The 24,096-nt window shown below is 35.2% G+C and overlaps 2 protein-coding genes across 2 annotated transcripts; one reads left to right on the top strand and one right to left on the bottom strand.

Annotated features, from left to right (window-relative positions):
• Positions 1 to 4,682: 4,682 nt before the first annotated feature.
• Positions 4,683 to 5,658, top strand: LOC149170811 (uncharacterized). The gene has a single exon (XM_089427364.1). The coding sequence runs from the start codon at positions 4,825 to 4,827 to the stop codon at positions 5,452 to 5,454; it is 630 nt and encodes a 209-aa protein (XP_089283490.1). The 5' UTR covers positions 4,683 to 4,824; the 3' UTR covers positions 5,455 to 5,658.
• A 16,181-nt stretch (positions 5,659 to 21,839) lies between these two features.
• LOC149170810 (cytokinin riboside 5'-monophosphate phosphoribohydrolase LOG8-like) lies at positions 21,840 to 23,233 on the bottom strand (the record flags this gene model as incomplete). Its single annotated transcript, XM_089425733.1, has 4 exons — positions 21,840 to 22,124; positions 22,321 to 22,469; positions 22,574 to 22,657; positions 23,134 to 23,233. Coding segments are annotated over 4 exons (426 nt in total), but the record flags the coding sequence as incomplete, so codon positions are not given.
• Between the last annotated feature and the right edge of the window lie 863 nt (positions 23,234 to 24,096).

Here is a 24,096-nt window from a genome sequence, read left to right as displayed (position 1 = left end):
AGGCATAGTGATCTTTATTTTTGAAGGAACATATATATCATAGAGCCAAAGGGCAGTCACAAAAGTTTCCCTTCGCCATATAAGCAAGGAGATCTAGCATATCCACTATGACTCTGATCTTAAGAAGAGTAGTGATTTGTATAAACATTTACATATACTTCCATTCACTCTGAATCTAACCCATAGAAAATGCCAGTTCATCAAGGAAAGCTGAAATGAACAATATCAAATTCAAGTAGTGTAATGATTATTTTCGGTAATTTTACCTTTATGACGATGTGGTACACAGATAAGGATAAAACTAGAATCTGTAGTGCTACTGTTCAAGCTTAAACAAGTATAAGAAAGCAATATAGGTAATGTGTCTCTAATGAAGGCCCACAATTTCTTTTCATAGAAATGTTGGCTTAATTAAAGTGAATGTGGATAAATAAAATGATCATAATCACAAAGTAAGTATGCTAATATTCCATAAAAGTGTGCTAATATTCTCCTCTGAATAGTTCAGAACATGAAGCCAACCAATGTACAAAACATTGTTCTAATCATTTTTCTCAAAATTTGGTGAAATATTAGAAGATTTTTTGGAATTGTAAATATTAGTGATTGAGATTGCACAATCCAGATTTAAGGGGATTTTTCAAAATTTTGAACCCATTTATAAATTCAAAAATGCAATTCCAATAATAAAAGATTGCAATTTCACCAACAATTACATGGTTGGATTCTAGTAATAGTTGCAATTACAAATCCAAAAAATGGCATGTTTAAAGTTATCTCTTTGAAAATTTGATTTAAAAGCATGTACTGCAATGCTCTGTATCTGTTGGATAATGGAAAATGACAATTCATAGAAACAAAACTAATTTTCCATCTTCGGTCATCATGAAACATAATCGTAATGATCCTGAATGAAAATATGTCTAACATACTAATCTACTGCCGCTTTCGATAAAATGACAACCACCTTAAGCTCCTTTGATTCTTTTGATTATTTTACATAGACAAGCATTTGATGTAGTTACTAGCTTGAACAGATAAAAAGGCATAGTGATCTTTATTTTTGGAAGAACATATATATCATAGAGCCAAAGGACAGTCACAAAAGATTCTCTACACCATATAAGCAAGGAGAGTTAGCATATCCACTGTGACTCTGATCTTAAGAAAAGTAGTGACTTTTATAAACATTTACATATACTTCCATTCACTTTGAATCTAACCCATAGAAAATGCCAGTTCATCAAGGAAAGCTGAAATGAACAATATCAAATTCAAGTAGTGTAACGATTATTTTCGGTAGATTTGTACCTTTATGACGATGTGGTACACAGATAAGGAGAAAATTGTTCCTCATATTCTTTGGGATTACCCTGCAGATTCTTAAGAAAATGTTCAATTGAAAAATATTGCAGGGGCACACCATGAGCTTCTCCTGTGCGATCAAGATCAGCCATTATCCATCCTTTCAAAGGACCCATCTTGAACCCGTGCCCAGAGTATCCATAGGCGATTAAAATAGGGGAATTTGATGTTGTTGACATCTCAGTCTTGGTCAATGGCAAGAAATTCAGTTCCCAGAGTATCCATAAGTGATTAAAATAGGGGAATTGAATGTTGTTGACATCTCATCCTTTGTCAATGGCAAGAAATTCACATCTTCTTCTAATAAAGAATAAGACATTGGCTGGCCAGCCTGTCCATCCATCTGTTGAAGAGAGTGGTTTTTCCTCCTCTGATAGTGAATGGAAGGAAAATCCTCCAGCAGCTTACCTTAATAACCATTCCCGAAATGACCAGATACATTTTCATTATTATAATAAAAAACATAATAAATTGACGATCACCCTTTGCATTTAGATGGCAGAAGTTGATCTCTAGATTCTCTTTTTCAACATGCAAGAATAGGAAGATTTTGAAAGGAAGAAAAGGGTAATGGGAGATCGTGCTCAGATAAGGGCATCGATTGAACCACCCTCTATTCGGGAAACAACCCCCTGTATGATGGTGTTGGCCTTTAAGCGTTGGTGTTCCAAATGAAACCAAACTTTTTCGCCTAGTTCAAAATGCAGAGTGGATTAGTGTGCATTAGGCCACTACTTATATCATTGTTGGGACAATTGAAGGGCTTCAGATACCTTGGCATGACGTCAGGCTAACGAGTGAAGAAAAGAGAGGCCAAAGGACTGCTCACGTTGCTGATGGGATGCGCCAGAAAAGCTTTGAAAACCCTCTTCAACTGAATATAATTCTGCCTTTTCTCTCCATGTTTTGTTTGCCTAGAACTTGATTTGGGGGCGAAGATTCGATCGCTAGAACTCCGGATGGCCTGACCTTGGGTCTATATATCTCGGGCTGCGCCTGATCTCGGATGCTTTGCAATGAGAACGGTTGAAATCGACCATGGAATTATCTGAGTAGTTAGACATATTAGTACATGGCGCAGTGTCATGTACGGTGTAGAGAACAGACACAGTAGCCAAGGAAATTGCGAAGAAGAGCATGCGGACCATGAAATTCTTGCCCACGCAACTATAGATGACCTCCAGCTTCAACAGTTTCGCAATAGTCTCGCAACCATCGAGGCTACTATGAGCTTCTCCTCTAGGGGCAATATCAACCATTATCCATCCTATCAAAGGACCCATCTAGAGCTCGTGGCCAGAGAATCCAGAGGCGATTAAAATAGGGGACTTGGATGCTATTGACATCTTAATCTTTGTCAATGGCAGGAAATCAATGATGAAATCCTCGTCATGGAACATATGAATATTGAATACATGCAAGCCTCAACAACAACAGGGCTTTCTAACATAACCCTTCCTTTGAAACTTTCAGCCAACCAAGGGCTTACCTTTTGCCTCAATGCATCTAGATTAGGCAACAAGGCCCTCTTTTCTAGGTCACATGGGTAACCTGCATGAATTGATACCTTGAGAAATCTAGGGTATTCTAAGGAGGGTGTCCCATAGAGGTAAGGGTCATTGTAACAGGGAAAGGTGGGGAATCCATTCTCTAGCAAAAAGCTCTGAAAGCTCTGAAAACCCTCTTCGATTGAATAGAATTCAACCTTCTCTCTCCATCTCTTGTTTGCCCATATCTTGATTTGGGGCGAAGACTTGATCCCTAGACCTCCGGATGGCCTGACCTTGGGTCCATATATCTCGATCTCAAATGCTTTGCAATGAGAACAGGTGAAATCAACCATGAAATTATCAGAGCACTCAGACATATTGGTACATGGCGCAGTGTCGGCATAGAGAACAAACAAAATAGCTAGGGTAATTGTGAAGAAGAGCATAGATGTTGCTAAACTTTAGATGAAGAGCCCAAGCAGTGGTAGATGACCTCCAACTTCAACAGTCTTGCAGTCATAGAGGCTGCTAAACTTTCACCCAAATGGGTAGTTAACTGCAAAGAACTATTTGGAAAAGATGCATGAGAGTCGTTTATGCGGTTGGAAAATGGTTTGTGTGGTTGAAAAATGGTTTGAGTAGCAACTGTCATTCAATTTAAATCAAGGGATAATTATAACTCAATCGTCTAACAAAAATTCAAAGATAAAGATTATGACACGTAGGCAGCTAAAATAGTTCTTTTAGAGAAATGCCTTACAATGTAAAAATAAAAATTCCACCCCACTAAATAACTAGGGTTATTGACCTAATAAATTAAAATATAAAATTATAACAATTTGATCGAAATAAAGCCTCAAATAATAATAAGCCATATTCGAAACCCACCCTCGTTAAAAGTTAATCAGCATCTTTTCTGTTTGTTATAATAAGTGAAATTATTATAAGTTTCAAAAGGACTATCTGGTCTGTTTCTGGTAAGAGATTATATATGTTAAAAAACAAATTAGTAAGTGTCAAATTATACATAACTTTTCGAGCTAGATTCGAAATACACCCTCTTGTGAAAAGTTCATAAGGAAGCTTTTCCGGTAGTTATAATAATCGAAATGTATATATAATTTGTGAACACTAGCGGAGCGATTTCCTGCCCATCAACTCACAAGCAACAAAATGAACATTACAAACGGTGGACTAAATTACCTCGTTTTCGTCAGGCCACATGTTATCACACGTGTCCAACAACTTAAAATACTGTACGGTGAAGCCATCCTGCAAATCACATGTGTCCAACAACTTTAAATATTGTACGGTGAAGTTATCCACAAATCACCATTCCCCAGATCTTCTAGAACCTACACCGTTGGATTGGGCGAGCCATATTTCCCATGCTATGGGACCATAAATGAACGACGAGTGTATATGCCCGACCATAAATGAACGACGAGTGTATATGCCCATCGTTCGATTTCGGCTTTAGCAAAATCGGACGGTGGGCACGATGAGCATATACACCCGCCATTCATTTATGGCCCCATAGCATGGGATTTATTGACGGCCGTTGGATTGGTGCGAGATTTATTAAGTGATTCACGACAAGCTGGCCACAACTACATACACCCGATTTCTAAATACATCAGGACATTAAAAATGAACAGCTTTACCAGAAGCACACACTTATAGAATATTTTATCTGGGTGGATATGGTGGACGGCAGGAGTCATGCCAGCCGTCTCCAAACTCCTATACTATTCACAGAATTTGAACCAATAAACAAATATAAATATAAATATATGCCTGGCGTTACTTGTACCATAGAAATTGAAACGCTCTATATATAGCCAATCCTGCTCTCGCCTACTATCGTATCAGGAGAGACAGCTCTTCGCAGCAGACAAACTATCATCATCCTCTCCTCCTTGCAACACCATTGTGTTCCGTGTTCGGATTGCCCGGCCTTCTCTTGATCATGACTCAGGCGCTGCTCAGGAAACGAGACCGTGAGTTCCAGGCCCTGCCGGAATCCATAGACGTCCAGGAGCAGAAACGCTTTCACGGCGGAGAAACAGACCGGTTTCTTCATCTACTGCTATTAGATCAAACTTTAGCAGAAGACGACGAAGAAGATGAATTCTCTCCCAGTGAGGAGCTCGTAAAAGGAGTCATGAGAAGCCTGCAGGAAGAGATGGCCGTGACATGTTCCACATCTTATCCTTTCCCTAACTCTGGATTTAATTCTGCGGCCACTAATATTTCTAGCAACCATATTGAAGGCCCAACCCGAGATACAGACTCGGACGTTGATCTATGTTATCTCCTGGCGGCTTCAGACGACGATCTCGGTATTCCTCCGAGCACCGCTGGGGACATCATGGAAGAATACTGTCAATCTTCAGAGGAAACATCCGAGGGTTTGCCGGGGAATCCGAATCTTAAATCCCTTTGTGAAAAATGGCACTTCGAGGACAACTTCCAAAACTATCAACAGTTTGAATTCTACGATCATGCCTGGGATGAGGCGCACCATGAAGATCATCTGAACATAGATTTCGTCAGCCAGATCGTGTTATTTGGTGGGGAATTCTTTTCTGTTGCTTGAAGGCTATAAACTGCCGGTGGCATGTAATGAATGCAAGCTTTCTTTTATTTCTGTATGGTCGGTGTTTCAATCTGGTGCGTACCAGAAATACGTGTAGGATACAAAAAACATATTTAGCTATTAAAATTTCTTTCTTATTTTTTGTGCAAATTGCACAACACAGTTTTTGTACTCATTCTTACAAATTTGGTATCTGACATAGTGAATACAATTTCAATGCCTTTCAGATTAATTTAAACTATGGTATAATTTATGCCCATCATTTCAACTTAGCTCCGTGAAAAATTTGCTAGCACTTCTTATCAATCCCCATTTTCAGTTATTTCATTGCCATCGATCTGCTGATAGCTCTGGCCTTATGCTTTAAGCTATGAATCAACTGTCCTAATTAAGACGAATATGATCGATATATTTGAAGAGGTCGAAAACAAACATCTGGTATAATGTTCTTTCAAAATTCAACACTTTACAGCATACTGTGACATTGCAATGGCCTCAACCTCTCTTTATGTTAAACAAAGGAAAAACAGCCGTAAGATGCCAAAACTTTGTCTTACTTTTAAAATATAAATGCGCCACATCTTGCCTTACCTTTTTTTAATACATTAGTGATGGTCGATGTAATGACCAGAGACTAACTTATTATGGTCCTCCAGGATCCCTGAATTCATTGATGCTCCGCTGGCCGTCTCTAGAATGTCTGTAGTCAAGGTTTCTTTCTTTTTGCGACTGTGCAGGTCTTGGTTGACCCAGGACATTTTGATTTTCACTTGCCAGTGTATCTTCACTTTTTCAGTTCTAACAGATTCAGAAAACATAAACGCACTTCTTCTAACCTGATTTATCCACCCTTCGCTCATTTATTTATCAAACCTTGAATTGATATCGCGGACTGTGTACAACGCTGGGTGTGTGGAACTTGTAGGCCGAACAAACCCTGCAAACCAAGTTTGATTATATCTTATTACTCGAAAAAATCATGGAATGGAAACCGAAAAATGCGCAAACACGAAGTCTAAAGTTTTGCTCATTTATTAATAATTTATTCAGTTATTTACAATTTCAGTTTAGGTTAATTTTAGATTAAGTCTAAAGTTTTGCTCATTTATTAATAATTTATTCAGTTATTTACAATTTCAGTTTAGGTTAATTTTAGATTAAGTCTGAAGTTTTGCTCATTTATTAATAATTTATTCAGTTATTTACAATTTCAGTTTAGGTTAATTTTAGATTATCATGTAAGTTTAACGTGATTTTTTTTTTTACATTATTAAACATAAAATTATATTAAAAATAAAAATAAAAATAATAATACAAATCGAATGGAATTATTTATTTATATATATATATATATGAGCGAACATTAATTTTTTTTATATTTTTTAAAGTATAAAAAATTTAATATCTTATGTGAAATTAAATAATTACAAAAATTACAAATTAAGAAATGATTTTTATTTTGTACTTATATATCTTAATTTAAAATTTATAAATTATATATATTAGGATGATTAATCTCCATAATGACTAATATGGTCTATGAGACCTTAAGAAACAAAGTGATTAATTGAGCCTCTTTAATAATTGATTTCTATGATCAAAAAGAAGGGAGAGAAGTTTCCTTAACTTAATGGGTAGCTCACTTAACAAGCTAAGAAAGGTTTGTAGTCCAAGAAAGAATCATAGTGTCACAGATGCTTTGAAAAAGAGAACGAATGTAAGTAAGAGTCTGGCAATCCATGATAAAGTGCTTTTTATCTTCAGCTTTCTCGGTATCGTAAAGGAGGTAGATTCTTTCATCTCAAGTTGTTTTGGGAATAGACCAACACACGGTTTCACTTTTAAGCTTATGAGAATTAGTTACCAATATTTATTTTATTCTTACCACTAGTTAAAACAAAAAAAGAATTCTGGTTAATTCTGGTTAGCAAGAGTGGGGTAGATCACCTCCTTATAACATCATAGCTTCATTTTTCTCTCTAACTCCATATCCTCTCACAACTTATCCTTGAATTTCCAAGTAATATTGTTTTTAATATTCTCCAAGTTGATCTCCTCCTTTATCCCCCAATGGTCAAAACTAGGACTCGGCATCCTTATGCCAGCTTTCTAGAGCAAGAGGTGGGGGTTTTGACTAGAGTTAGAAGTAATTTTGGGTAGCCTCTTGGCTTCAATGTTGTACAACTTCTTCTTGTACATCATATACCTAAACATAGCCACTAACAATGGGGGAGAGGCTAGTTTCAATCAAGAGAATATGGTAGGGAGTATGTCCCTTAATCTTGAGGTTGTAAGTTATAAATTGAGGGGTATGGTAAGTTATAAATAGGGAGTATGGTAAGTTATAAGTTGAGAAGTTTGTGTATAGGATGGATGAGGATCGAACTTCCCATTTTGAAAATTTCAGCTTGGTAACCTTTAATGTCCCTAGCTTTCCCATTAGGGAGCTTCTTAACACAAAACTCCAAGTCTTCCAAAGAAAAAATATCTTCCTCTATAGGATTGTTTACTATGTTTCCCATGGTATCAACGGAGTCATAAAGATTCTTAAGATAAATATTCCATCCCTTTAAGGAGATCAAATTATCTTCTTTCATTTTACGGAAAAGAATATTCCTCCAAAATTTTGTACTCTTAGTTTTTGGAGGTGAAGGAGGATTTCTTGCCTCTTATTTATATAGTGTCATTTCTTTTTTTCAATAAGAACTTTGTACACACTTATTTTATCAAGATTAAAAATTTTCATCATTCTCTTCATGATTCTACTAGCACTGGGTAGAAATTTTTTCTTAATTTTTCTCATCATCTTCCTCTAGCTTCAATATTCTCATGTGAGTTATTTACTATATTATTTTGTAATATAATCTACCAAAGCGCAACATTTTCCTTTAGATTTTTTTATGGAAAATTGAACCCATATGGGAAATTGAACATTCTCATACTGAATACTACATTTTGAACTCCCTTATCTAGTGAATGAGAGCATTATCCTTTAAATTTCCATCGTAGAATGAAGCCTTCCTCCTTGCAATCCCTTTTTCCTTAAAAAAAAGATATAAAACACAGATGAATCTTCTTACTCAATATTTCATGTTTTTTCAATCTCTTCCTTTGTTTCTTTGTCTATTTAAAAATACCCAAATTTTCCTTTCTTCAATTCTTTTGCCCTCTTTCTAAATTTCTCCATTGCTCGATTCCTAGCACCTCTTTTTGCTATTGCTCCTCTTGGTAGTAACATTCTTGCAATTTGCTTACCTTATACTTAGTTTTCCACAAGTTGTCTTCCAATATTTTTGTTAATTTAGATTTTTTTATGGAAAATTGAACCCATATGGGAAATTGAACATTCTCATACTCAATACTACATTTTGAACTCCCTTATCTAGTGAATGAGAGCATTATCCTTTAAATTTCCATCATAGAATGAAGCCTTCCTCCTTGCAATCCCTTTTTCCTTAAAAAAAGATATAAAACACAGATGAATCTTCTTACTCAATATTTCATGTTTTTTCAATCTCTTCCTTTGTTTCTTTGTCTATTTAAAAATACCCAAATTTTCCTTTCTTCAATTCTTTTGCCCTCTTTCTAAATTTCTCCATGGCTAGATTCCTAGCACTTCTTTTTGCTATTGCTCCTCTTGGTAGTAACATTCTTGCAATTTGCTTACCTTATACTTACTTTTCCACAAGTTACCTTCCAATATTTTTGTTAACCTGCCTCTCTCACGTCCTTCCACCACCACATTTTATAGAAACTTCTGCGAACTAATAATCATGCTTAGAGCTTAACTTGGATTTGATACCATTTGATGCCAGCCATAAAATCAAAACCTATTTATGACAATCATGATGCTCTACCGAAATGCCCAGCTTCTTATTGATTATAAGAATTTTAACTAATGCCAAACAACATGAATTTTGGATAATTTTCCTTATTCAATGAAATTTTGAACCTACTAAAAACCTGGCATATTTAGATGGTTTCAATCTCATTCGTTTTTGAAATACATGCTGTTTCATAAACATCTCTATCTTTATCCTCTATTCCCGAATCCCCAGTATTGAGTCTTCTACATATGTCATTGTCTCTAAAACATAATTGGATAGTTGCTCTCTTTCAAATAAAATTTGAACACGTAGGAGGAGAGGCATATTTAGAATGTCTAAGTCTCATCTGTTTTTGCAACAGAAGCTATTTCATATACAGTTCATCTTTATTCTCTTCGGTATCTCTATCCTTTTGTGTCAAGTGTTCACTGCGTACGTCGCTGTCGCTGGTACATCTGGGCCACCCCTCAAACTGGACCCCAAAAACCCCTTCCTCTTAAATGTCGTCATGTTTCTTACATGGTTGGGAGATGGACACTCTGGTTCAACTTCTTCGACTATTCAAAGTCAATTCCGCTTCCTTTGTCGTACTACCTAGTACCTTCCGCTTGTCGCTGTCTTTGTAAGACACGTGGATTAACAAAAACATAGTCCGTACAGTATTGCCTCCGGCCAAAGACGGTCCTGCATCAGGTACCACCAGGCACACACAACATGTTTAAAATCTATAGAATACACTTAAAAGGGTGAATGTGTTTCTTATTTTGGTGACCTCGAAGACCCTAAAACTTGGACTTCGAAGGACATGGAACACGGTTGATTATGCTCGGATGAATGCATATTTCTCAGCGTGGAGGGTTTGATTTGTATTTTTATCAGTGTTCTAGGTATAAAGAGATATTTCTCAGCGTGGAGGGTTTGATTTGTATTTTTTATTAGTGTTCTAGATATATAAAAAGATATATGGTTAAATGTTTTTCAATTTTATTTTTTTAAATCCCATTTGATTTTGATTTTAAAATTTTTAGGTGGAAATTATAGATTCCATAAAACTGTGGTGATTCTTCCAATCTCTTACTTTGATTTGTATTTTTATTAGTGGTCTAGCTAAAATTTTTAAAGAGATATGGTTAAATGTTTTTCAATTTCATTTTTTTTAAATCCTAGTTGATTTTGTTTTTAGGATTTTTAGGGTAGAAATTATGGATTCCATAAAGGTGTGGTGATTCCTCCAACACCTCCCTCAAACTCAGCTCGGGGGAATTGAACTTGAGTCAAGGCTCTGGTAACATAAAGGGGGAATCAAACCTCAGTGTAAGCTCCAATAACATAAAGAGGTTTGTCGTTACACTAAAACCTGCAAGATTTGGTAAAATTTTCAAACCAGTAACTAAGATCTCCAGGATAAAAATCATTAATTCCATAGAGATGTGGTGATTCCTACAACAAACTCTTCAAGAATCTTTCCCTCAATAACCATTTCAATAATAAAAATATCTTATTGTTATTTACCCTATGTTGAATTTAAGGCAACCGATTTAATCATGATTGATTAGGGTGTGTTATATTTTTAAATAAAATTTATTAATAAATATATAAATTTCATTAATCGCGGTCAGTCAAATATGGAAGCGATGTATATTGTCATGTCTTGTCTGGTTGGTCAAATTATATAGAAATAACTAGCATTTGCACCAGATGTTGCAAAGGAAACGCTGTAAGGCATAAATTGAAAAATACAAATACAACAGAAGAATACTTTGATAAAGAATAAAAATATATTGAATGCTCCAATCAATGCCCCATTAACTGGAAGCACTTAGTAGACATATCTATCAACATTAGGATTATACACAATGATCAAGAAATTTCCCATATACAAACAACAACTTCCACAACAACCTTTTGTCACATCCACATTTTAAGAAATGCCTTGGAACGTGATCATAATCGTCCATATTGCCTTTTTAATTATGCAGATAAATCTTCCATATTGCTATTTTCATCATGAATATTGTTAGTTCATTGTTGTAAAGTGTTAGTGTGTTAAATTCAATACTATAAGTTCGACAAGTGAAAAACATTCCTCAATTAGCATAATATGCATTTTTCTCTCACTGTGTATTTTTCAGTCAAAGAGCACAAGTAACATATTAACATGTATTTTCCCTTCATTATTTTCATCATAGAGCCAAGAAATCTACGCCTTATCTATAAAGTAACAAAAACATTTTGAAATAAGTTTAATATTTCAAGCCAGTGTCTAACCTATAAAGTAACAAAAACTTTTTGAAATAAATTTAATATTTTAAGCAATTGACTAAACTACTTTAATAATTGAAAAATTCTCAAAGATGAATTATACTCCATAATAAGAGAGCCAACATTGGAGCCCATACTTTCACTAAAACCAAAAGAAACACAACCACTTGTTAAGAAGAAATTCAAGTAATAATAATAAAACAAAAATAATAAACATTAAAGTATAAAATGGTATTTCCAACACACAGGTATAAATATACATGCTCTATGTCCATTGCTAGATTAAATGGGTGTGGAGAAAATTAGTAGAGAACCCAAAATTGTATTTCTAATTAGGAGAGGGGTGGAGAAATGCTTTATATGCGGGTTGTTGTCATTCTAATGAAACCCTTTGCAAAGGGGATGTTAAGATTCTGAGAGAGAAGCTAGGCTTGGTAGAGAACACCTTCCTTGTTAAACATTCCCCTATTGTAACCAAAAGGAAAGGGCAAGAGAAATAATAATTAGGTTTTTGTTCACAAGTTGTATAAAATATATAGGTGCTATTGATGTCTAAGTGAATAATGGGAGAGATTATTTATGAAATTGTGATAAGGCGCACCTAGTTTTGTCAGAAAGAGGCATATTAATGACAAGTACATCACATTTAGGTAGCATTTCGTCAAGATTTGTCTCCAATGTTGCTCCAGTTTCCTTTTCCAATTCGGGTCCAATAGGAAGACGGTCGTGGTAAAGAAGCTTACAATTGAAGGGTTGTACTAAGGAACACAATTCAATTCAACATCATGTAATGTTTATTATTGTTAGATTGAAATTTTGAAACAAACAACATGCATGCATAAGAATTATGGAGCACTGATTTTTGAAAAGAAGTTTGCAACATCATGAAGTAGTACTAGATCCTAAGAATGAATACCTTCAAATGCTTAAGTAGTTCTTTGCCAATATGCCCTGCACCAATAGTACCAATAGTTCTCCCTTCTATATCATATGACCTGTAAGAAATTGCTGCCACTTTCCAATCACCCTCAACAATTTGCTTATATCCAGGCACAAAGTTTCGCATCAATATGAGAATGCCCATTAGCTCATATTCTGCCACAGACACCACATTACTTGCTGTAAAAATTGTTGAAGAAGGTGTCAGTTAAATTATGAAGAATCATTGCAGAAACTTGTTCATACCAAAATGTCCATAGCGTGAACAGGGCAGTGACAAGAGGTATAATTTCAGAAATAGTACCTGTATCTTCTGCGACAGTCATAGCAGTGGCTGCTGCAGCATTTAGATCAATGTGATCAGAACCAATACCAGCTGTCAAAAGAAGCTTTAAGTTCTTTGCCTTCTTGATCCTCTCTGCTGTCACATAGGCTGGGTGGAAAGCCGTAGAAATTAAAACATGTGCATCAGGTATGTGCTTTTCAAGTTCTGCAAAGGAAATTAATTGTGTAAGTTTAGTCCGTAGTGGGTTACAATTCTCAAATGTAAAAGCAAGCAAACAATACACTAATTTCGACAATCCATGGTAGCAAGAAGTAGGAAAGGGAAGGCATACTAGAAAATTAATAGATTGGATTGTGGATTAAACAACCACCCAACTTCAATTGTGAATAACCAGAAGTCATTTATGACTTGTTCGACAAGATATATATTCTGTAAATCTCTCTTTTTGAAGCAACACATACGATACCATCTAGATTGAATATTATTCAGGATATGAGGAACAAAAGGAATTCTAGGACATAAACTATTCATCCATATCAATAACAACAACAAATAACACGATTTTATATCCCAAGGGGTGGGTGGCCCTTCACGGGAGCAAATCTCATTAAATACCTTGGGGTTACCAGCTGGTATTTCAGCGAGCAGTTGGTTACTACCCTCGTCGTCCATCCAGAAAAACTGGGAAGAGGGAGGAAATCTGCAAGGGGCTAGCAAGATGCTTGGAACGCCTAAACTGTGGGACAATATTTTTCCGGACCCGAAAAAGAAAGATGACTCCAGGTGATGTGGAGTTGGAGTATGATGTTACTAGGTACCATATAATTATACCTCCCTCCCAGGTCAAAGACATATGAGTTGAGTTAGAAGGTCGTCTCAGGTTTCAAGGGAAACTGTTTGTCAAGAAGATTCTACAATACAAGAATCAACATAGATGGTGCCCTATCTAGCAGTCAAAGAAACTCTACCAAGCAAAACCCTGCTGATACACATTTAGCATTAGCTCTATATCTTTTTCTGTGCTTTTGATGGCTAGTAACTACAGTTAGACAAATGAGACCTGCTAACAATTAGACCAAAGTTTATTCATTTATTAAGAAGTCTGGTGTACATAGCTTGATGATGAGTGTGTCCTAGCACTCTAGTGTTAGCAGATAAAAAATCACAATTCCAAATCAGTTATCATGATTTCAAGTTTCACGGGGCCAATTTGACAGCACAGTACATGTAGCCTAGGAGGGCATTTAAATTCCATGTTATCACTTCACCAACACAGAGAACACATATAGCCTAGTGGTATACATGGATACAGAAAGAAACAGGGCATTTGGGGGGCTTCTAACAGTTTAAAGAAAGAGATGGCGTTTAGGACAGCTCCCTCCAAGCGTTACCAGATGCATAATCAAGGGAAATTCGGGGAGGCCAAGTTTTGGGCAAGGATAAGGAAAAAATTTGGGACAAAATTGGAGAGTAGAACAAAAATATAAAGATATACACATATATATTTTGATGAAAATATATAAGCAATGGTGAGTGCGACAACATGACCTCCCTTCAGTCTGTTTCACAGAAATTAATCACTCAGTAGAGGAGCAATGAACCTAGCAGAGGTAAAAATAACCTAAATTGGGCTGGATGAGGGTTTTTATTACACAAGTTTGATTCAGTCAACTAAGTCATACTCATGCTCAGAGGTCAAACTCGTGTTGACAGTCAAACTATGTCAACAAACAAGTTACAAGTTGGAAAATCAAACTCTGTGTCAACAACCAAGTTTGACTCAAACAAGTTGGGAAAATGGCAGGTTCAAGCCACGATCCTGGTAACACTGGTTCAAACTTCCCCTTCTATGTTCTGAACCTACAGATCCCCTGCGCAACTTCTATGCATATGATCGATGATGTTAAATTAAGAAGTTCAAAAAGACACATTAATTTTATTTTATTTTGCAGGAGTGCTAACTTAGACATAACAACAAAAGAAATTATTTGTTATATTGGCTAATGATTCCTTTGACAGAGAGATATTTTTGTAATTTCTGTTTCCTTTCTTGTCAAGTCAAGTTGGGAGAGCATTGTAGTTAGCTAGAATGAGTAGAGTGAATCTACTGAGAGGGTGCCTCAGGATTTTGAGAAGCCATTATAATCCCTTCACGACAGCGGTGTAACTTTTATATTATGTGGATAAGAAAATATTAACTGTTGTTTCAAACTAAGCGGTGTAACTTTTATATTGTGTGGATAAGAAAATATTAACTGTTGTTTCAAACTACTTTGTGTTGTCCATTATATTCATGTTACTGAATTATTAGATCTATTTATCTTCTGATATGCCATGTTTGTGGTCTTTGAGTTCACCATTCAATAGCAGCAACTTGGTAGCTTGGAGTGATTGCGACATCCAGCATTCCATAATATGTAAAATAGAGAAAGGTGAAGAACATGGTGAATATATACCAGAAAAATTTCAGTGCAGACCACTGAAATCATATCATGGTGTACGTGAGCAATCCATACATGGCTGTCTAAATAAGTATGTAGGGAATCTCAATTACAATATGAAACAAACAGCATATTGTGCAATTTAGATAACATATTGGTATATTTCAATCTAATGTAGTAATGTAATGTCAGTATCTATTAGAAATTTATCAAATATAATGTATTTTCCTGATTGAAATATTTATTATTAGAATGAAAAATAGGTGAAGTTTTAGTTGTAGGCTATATATATATATATATATATATATATATATATATATATATATATATATATGGGCTAAAGAAGGTAGAAAATCATTTTAAAGTTTGTTGAGAAGGTTTATAGTCACTAAGCTTGCCTGTGATAGAGCATAGGGTAAAGCAGAGTACATTCCAGCTGCCTTTTCTCTATAAAAGACAGTTCGCTCCACAGCTACTATGGATTGCACTAAAGAGGAATTAGTGACTCCCAGAAATAAAGTTGCACCATACAAATCCCCCCTGACCTTTAACAAGTCGTTTTTAGTTTCTCTGCAACAGATGCAAACAAAACAGTTAATACTTATTGTTTTTAAAATTATCGGGTCCCATGGCAAGAAAATAATGGCAAGAAATATTTTCTGCCAATTTTGTGATTCTGGTCATGAATTTGTTCTTTTTTATATTTAAAAGGATTTTTACATTAAAAGGTCTTAACCCAAAATTCCTCCATCAAGTTGCAACGCTTCAATTTTGGCATCACCCCTGATATATTGTTTGGAACATCTATGGATCATGGATATATAATACTAAAATTATAAGCCATATAAACTTTCTATTTATTATCATTGCTAAGCAAATGTTTGTTGTACTTACATTTTCATTCCACACTGCCAGTAGATGGTGCCGAAAAAGAGTGCCGATATAAATGTGAAGAACAAACGGAGTAAATTGTAATCTGTGCTTCGCCAATATGTCCAGTGCTTCTTCCACAAACAAGCAGTAAATTGGGCCCATGTAGATTGGGCAAACTTGGTTGGAAAGTAAAGATCCGTGGCACCTTGAACTTGTGTGGATAATTATTTAACTAGCTCTATATGATACCTGCAAAAAAAAAAACACCATATCACTCAAATAATTGATCTAATATGATATTCATATTTCTTTGAAATCTGTTATGGGCATTATAAGAGCGTTTGATCTGGACTTATTGGAAAAGAGGAGACTTCTTATAAATTTCAGCAAAATCTATCTCAAGGCACTCCTCAGCAGCTCTAAAGCTGATTTCTAGCATCCATGTTGCAGGGTTACATTTATCAGTAATCTTTGTCACACCTTCAATAGCCTGTCCAGGACATTTCAAGTTGCTAGATTCAATGAGACTTGAATAAACTGTAAGATGCCTTAATAACATATGCTGCATTAGCAAACATTAATCATATACCTGGAAGTATTCTATGACATGGATTGAATGGCGACCTAGTGGACTGCCATATATAATTTGACCACCTTGTTTCATCAACAACAGCTGCAAAAAAAGAAAGAATGCTATTGTAGTTGGGATTGTTTGGGAAAGTAAGCATCATTAAATATTTGCAAGGTGTTGTTCAATAAGCATTGCTTTACACACATGATTATCAGGTTTTACCTAGGTGTCCAAATGCATTCCCCTTCAGAGTGGGTAGTGAAAATTGTCTTAAACATTGATATTGGTGGGCTTCTAAAAGATATTCCTTTCTAGAAATTTACAGAACCATCTACTTCTTCCTACAATCCATCTTATAACCTTTTCAAAACTAGCCATTTTGCTGAAGACCTTTGATATTAAATATTTTACTCCATGGCCTTGGATTTGAAATTTAAATATAGCTCTCCGAACTCTAGATACATCACTACCAATTGGCCCCCTATGATTATTGTCAGTGGTTTGGATTTCTAGTGAAAAATATTTTTCCTTCCATGACATGTGGTCTCATGCATGCTTTCATATTTTTTTTGTGGGTGTCTGATCGCAATTTCATATTTGGCTATATTAACAACCTGTAAGGAGTTAGAGATGTATCTTACCTCATCAAATCCTTCAAAAATATCTATACTTGGCTGATGGATAGTACTGACTACAATTTTGCCTGTGTCCACTGTATTCCTAACTGTACGCATCACGATAGCTGCAGCTCTGGCATCCAGACCAGATGTCGGCTCATCCATGAATATGATTGAAGGATTTGCAACAAGTTCTACAGCAATGGTTAGTCTCTTCTATTGCCCAGTTGATAGACCACTCACACCAGGAAGACCCACCAATGTGTCTCTCAAGCTATCAAGCTCTACAAGCTCCAGCACTTCATCCACAAACATCTGTTAAATAGAACAATCTCAATCTTAGGAAACCCAATATTAAGAATGAAAGAAAGAAACTATATTAAAGTCCACAGGTGGTTCATAAGTGGCTCTCAACATTTCTGTTGCATCAGGAGTATATTTTTAAGATTAAAATCACCATAAATATTTACCTGCTTGCTCTTGTTATCTATTTCTGGTGAAAGACGCAAGTAAGCAGAGAACACTACCGATTCTCGTATTGTTATCTGAGGAAAGTGAATATCATTTTGCTCGCAATAATCTGAAACCCTCGCAAATGTCTCCTGTACCTTTGGAAAACCAGAGATATGTATATCCCCCTCAATATAACCTCCCGTTTTTCTTCCATAGCACATCCATGAATATGATATTCATATTTCTTTGAAATCTGCTATGGGCATTATAAGAGCGTTTGATCTAGACTTACTGGAAAAGAGGAGACTTCTTATAAATTTCAGCAAAATCTATCTCAAGGCGCTCCTCAGCAGCTCTAGAGCTGATTTCTAGCATCCATGTTGTAGGGTTACATTTATCAGTAATCTTTGTCACACCTTCAATAGCCTGTCTAGGACATTTCAAGTTGCTAGATTCAATGAGACTTGAATAAACTGTAAGATGCCTTAATAACATATGCTGCATTAGCAAACATTAATCATATACCTGGAAGTACTCTATGACATGGATTGAATGGCGACCTAGTGGACCGCCATATATAATTTGACCACCATGTTTCATTAACAGCAGCTGCAAAAAAAGAAAGAATGCTATTGTAGTTGGGATTGTTTGGGAAAGTAAGCATCATTAAATATTTGCAGGGTGTTTTTCAGTAAGCATTGCTTTACACACATGATTATCAAGTTTTACCTAGGTGTCCAAATGCATTGCCCTTCAGAGTGGGCAGTGAAAATTGTTCTAAACATTGATATTGATGGGCTTCTAAAAGATCTTCCTTTCTAGAATGAAGCCACTGGATATGGTGCCAGAATCGAACTGTTCAGTCTCTTCAAGTAAAGACGGTATTTCTGCAGCAAAACATGACTTATTTCTTCGTAAGGGATATGCCTGAGAATCCAACAAGCAAGCTTTCCTCTAGTCACAACATTCAGTCATAAACATTCTGAATTTGCATCTGCCCAAACCTAAGAGAATTGGATTTTCTAAACAAGTGCCTTGCAAATGTTCAATCTAATTAAATTTATTATATTTTTGTTTAAAAATTAAGGATTAAACATTGTTTTTTATTTTTATATGCATCCAGTAAATAGTTATTGAATAAAAACAATAAATTAAATCTAAAGGGAAATTCCAGTCCTTTACTATACATCTGTAACAATTTTTATGTGTATTCAATTTTTATTCCAGTCCTTTACTATACATCTGTAACAATTGTTATGTGTATTCAATTTTTATGTGTATTTTGTCATATAGTTTTCATACCAGCATTTTGAACCGTACATTACAATGAATCAAAATAGTTGAATTTTATCATTACTATGAGAAAAAGCAGTGATGAAAGAACAAGGCTGGAAAGGGCTGTGGGCTGGCAATGGCATTAATCTACTTCGGATAGTTCCTACCCAAGCAATTGAGCTTTGCACATTTGAATCTACAAAACAATTTTTAACATCTGTCCAAGACCACTGGGAGAAGAATGGATGTCCCCGATTTCAAATTGTTGGGCGGACTCTAGATTTGCCAGTATCTTGGATTTCCCCAGTTGCTATAAATGGTGCTGTTGCAGGTGTCGCTGGCACATTGTCTTGCTATCCTTTGGAGGTCTTGAAGGTAGTTTTTTTGCTTCTGTAACTAGTAATGCTTTTATACAACTTTCTAGAAAGGTGATTGAAATAGATATTCTACTAAGGATCCAAGTCACATTTCTAGATATATTGCATACTCAAGCATGAATTTCTTTTGGCAATCTGTGAGTCAACTCAGTAAAGGTAATTTCTTTCTTATCTTACAAATCAGGACCGTTTCACTGTGCATCTTGGAGTGTATCATAGCATCAGGCACGCTCTAAGGAAAATATCACAGGAAGAAGGTCCAAGAGCTTTATATGTAGGCCTTGTACCCACTATAACTGGTATGGTTCCCTACAGTACATCTTATTATTTTGTATAAGAGTCAACAAAGAGAGTATATTGCAGATCATGCAACAAGAAGTCTCTGGACCGGGTAGAAGCACTTCTTATTAGAGCCTTTGGAGGTGGGTTCACTTTCTAGCTTATGCTTACTTTAAACGGAATAAAACAAAGTAGTTAATTATTAATCCACATAAGATTTCCTCAGTTATTATTATGAAGTTCATTAATTTATTGTAAACCACTTAGTCCTGACTTCTTGTTTCTATATGGGCAGGGCTTACATCCAGTGATTCAACTCAGTGCAAGAGTGTTTAGACGGTAACCTATGTCTACCTGAGCAGTCACACTCCTCCAACCTTTTCTCTGCCTTCCATAATGTTTGTCTTCAGTAAATCATTTAAGTAGGACTATATCTCCAAAACAGACCTTGCAGGGATACCTTATATGTGTTGTAATATAGGTTTTGTATTGTTTCTGAGTTTGGGTCAGAAGCAAGGTGCATTTTACTGCCCAGTATGATAAAGATGTATAGCATTTATATGTAAGGCTGACTTGAATTTTTCTTTTCTTTCTCAGAATGCTGACAATGGCTGACATGAGATATATTATATATTGATCTAATATAATATTTAAAAATACAAATAAAATATCAACCCAACTCTGTGTAACATCCACCCTTACCAATCAAAATAAAGAAACAAATAAAATTCATAATACAGAAAAGAAAATTAAAGGAAAAACAATAAGCATTAATATTACACACACCGGCATGATTAATCGTTAATTCAAGATTTTTAGATGCCTAGAGATTTGTATCTCAATTTCTTTTTGACCTCTCTCAATACTTAATAGATCTGAAATTAATATGAATCTGCACTACTTAATACCTCAATTTCTTTTTGACCCTTCTCAATACTTAATAAATCTGAAATTACTATAGATCTGCACTATTTAATAACTTAATAGATCTGTAATGAAATTAAAATAGATCTGCACTAGTTTAACTCACTACAACACATTATTTAGAAAACAACCTGGGGACACCATCCATTCACAAATTCAATCATCACAATTCAACTGCTTAAGATATGATTGTCAACTGTATAAATAGACTGCAGGAAATATAATAATCCAAAGTTCGTAATTTTTTGTTTTCTTATAGCATAGCTGAGAAATGCATTGCATTCAATTAAGTAGGACTATTAGTTCCATGGACCTTGCAGGTGTAACTCGTACATTTGGGTAATATATTTGTGTATATTGTCTTCTGTATTTTTATAGAACCTGTCAATTGTGTGTCATTTAACTCACTTGGACACAATATGTAGGACATAATCTGTGTTCACTTAAACAGACATACTGGCAATTGACAAATTCGATCATCATAGTTCATCTACTTGTAATACGGTTGTTTAACCAGCACTGTATGAATGAAATGAAACTACAATAGCATGGACACATCCATGACCATTCATATATTGCTTCTTTATCAGCCAAGTAATATAAACTATTGCATTTGTTGCATCCATTCACCGGGTAAAGCAATCGCACTGGGATATTAATCCTACAAATATGGAAGGGAGCTTTCTATCAGACGTTTTCCTCGAAAGTTTTAAATGCTATACGATTCACGTGGCAGAACGTTCGATCTCTCTAGTTTATGCAATCATATTAACCATGGAAAGAACTATAACACTGGCTCCTGTCTTTTTCCTATCTGGGCAGACATGAATTTGAGTAGATCTCATGCAAAATGTGCCTGCAAATTGCCAACACTCCACAAAAGCATAGTTCACAGAGGGATTGGATACACAATCTTTTTAAGACTTCTTGTTTGTAGGATAAAGGATCTACTTCCATGCAGTTATTTGACCACCAAAATCTATAAAGATGTATATGCTTTCACCACATACTCAACTATAGACAAACAGACAAACAAACATAATAAGAAATTAAAGTTTTATCATACTCAACTACGGACAAACAGACATAGTAAGAAATTAAAGTTTTATCATACTCAACTACGGACAAACAGACATAGTAAGAAATTAAAGTTTTATTTTCCATTCTTTTTAGGAGCTTCTGCCCAACTTTTCCAGCATTCACTGTGCTCTTGGGTATAGAGAAAACAAAAACATCCAAAACACATTTAGGACACATTAAAAGATCAAATAAATATCAATGTCATATATTGCAATCATGTTAATGCCTGCAATAATTTGGCAGGCATTTGTAGAACAAAAAATTAGATTCCATGGAATAGCTCATTCCACATAATTTACAAATGTTGCAACAATGAATCATTCAAAACAAACAACAACTGCCTACAATTGGGGACCAAGCCAGGTCAAATTTATTATGAATGCAAATCAGAGGCTGCAGGGTATCCTAGTCGTTCAATTTCCCAGTTTCCTCGAGGAGCAACCGTGTCGTGTATAGGTACATATTCCTACACAAAATATCCAAACTACAAATGCTTTTAATCCCCGTCACCAGAATATATGAATATATAACTTAAAGATGGGCAGTCAAAAGTTCTAATCCATTAATGATAACATTTTATTTTGGATACCAATCCCTGACCATGTTCTTTATCAGACACTGCAAACATCAAGCTAGAATCACTTCTATAACATTCTCCCTACCTCCATCCTGGCTATAAGTTCTTTTCCTGTTGGAGCAGACACAACAATATGCTGTGCAGGAGGCTTTATAAATCCCTCTTCAACACCCTTATCAAATAAGGCAAGCAAGCAATTGTAATAGCCATCAACATTAAGTAAACCCACCTGCACTTTCAGTAAGTTATGACTGATCAATACTCTCAATAATTGGCAATACTCTTGAAGATCAATGGTAAGGGTACTGAATGAACTCTAAAACAATTCAACATTAAACAGTGGATATGTATCGGCTTATCATGAATGCCTAGTTGTGACCATGTGATCATCTCTAGCAGGTCTTCCATTGTTCCATAACCACCTTCAATCAGCCAAATCTTGAAGAAATCAGGGAATGGAATATCAAAGGATTTGGAAGTTTTATTATAAATTATCTGCATACTGTCTCTCACTAGGCCCTAATCAATGCATATTTACCATTAGCATAGATTCATTGTAACCTTTGATCTATTAAACATAGAGAGATATACTTAACAAACAAACAACAAGAGATTCAAATTTCTAGTTACTAGGTATGATGGATCTATATCAATTTAATTTTAAGTTTTTTTACAGAATTACAAATGGCTTGAGCTCCTTTCTTAACATTGATAATTGGACCTTCACATTTTATTTTCATTTTAGTTTATTAGAATTACCTACCGTCATGGCACATTTCAGTGGCTATGGAGTGCACCTGGCTTCTCAAGGTGCAATTAAAAACTAAGCAATTAACAACAAACCATCCTATTTATCATACCCCAAAAAGTTTCTTAAAAATGCGAAGTATCAAATCACCTGGAAGAGAAATAAAAGCATCAGCTTGACAAGCCATTTTGGCCTTCCTTTCATGCATGTTAGCAACAATCTTTACTTCACCGGCTGTATGACCAGATATTTGTGATATAATTTACTATCTCAAACAGTTTAGATTGTAGGATCTTTACGAAACATCGTTAGAAAAACTATTTCAATTACATAAAAAGCCAGAATAGTCATGGCCATAGCATCAAAAGCACATCAATCAGTTGCAATATGAAAAATCCTAATCATCCAATTTCAGAGCAATCAATCCTTGGAAAAGAAAACTAGAAGCCTTATGACAGAAATTTCATTGCAATACATTGTTCCTCTTAGCATGTTTGACTGATGTTATACAACAAAACATCAGGTTGAATAGGTCATTGTTCTTTATTTTATCTCCCTCTCTTATATCCTCTGTTCTGTTCTATGTACCTTCTGATTAGCGTGATACTATTCTGGCTGGCCTGGATTTAGAGAAGTTTGAGATAACTATCCCATTTTCATTTTGGCTTGGTTTTAGAGAAGTTTGAGACCAGTGTTCCATTTTCATTTTGAGTTATTTGTGTTTGAAAACATTTGATACCCGATCTTCTGAAACCTCAATAGGACTGATGTATCAAAGATGGACTAAAGATTAGTAATATGAGAAGGCCAGTAACCACTAATTTCCCAAACTGTTTGGGGCAGCAGATATAGACACCAATGGTTCAATGTCATTTAACATGAAAGAAAAGTTACTTGTAGATAAGAACAATCACTTGGTTGAAATTTTTGAAGTTAATTAAACAGAGAAAAAGGATGCTTCCGTTAATTTCAGAGTGACAGTTCCTTTAAACTTCCATCATTTTCATTTAGCTTGAATTGCATTGCTTGTGAAAACCATGTAAACAAATAACATTGTCTTATAATAGAAGAGAAGATTCACTATCCTGCGATAAATTTTAGGATAGAAAAATC

The sequence above is a fragment of the Pinus tabuliformis genome, chromosome 4_2, assembly GCF_031772625.1.
Source record: "Pinus tabuliformis cultivar Carrire ecotype Pingquan chromosome 4_2, CPIR1, whole genome shotgun sequence".
NCBI classification, from domain to species: domain Eukaryota; kingdom Viridiplantae; phylum Streptophyta; class Pinopsida; order Pinales; family Pinaceae; genus Pinus; species Pinus tabuliformis.
Note: the sequence above shows the minus strand (reverse complement) of the source record. Positions and strands in the feature narration are given on the sequence as shown.

Coding starts and splice junctions, on each gene's coding strand:
- LOC149170811 (XM_089427364.1), top strand. CDS start 4,825: ATGACTCAGGCGCTGCTCAGGAAACGAGACCGTGAGTTCCAGGCCCTG.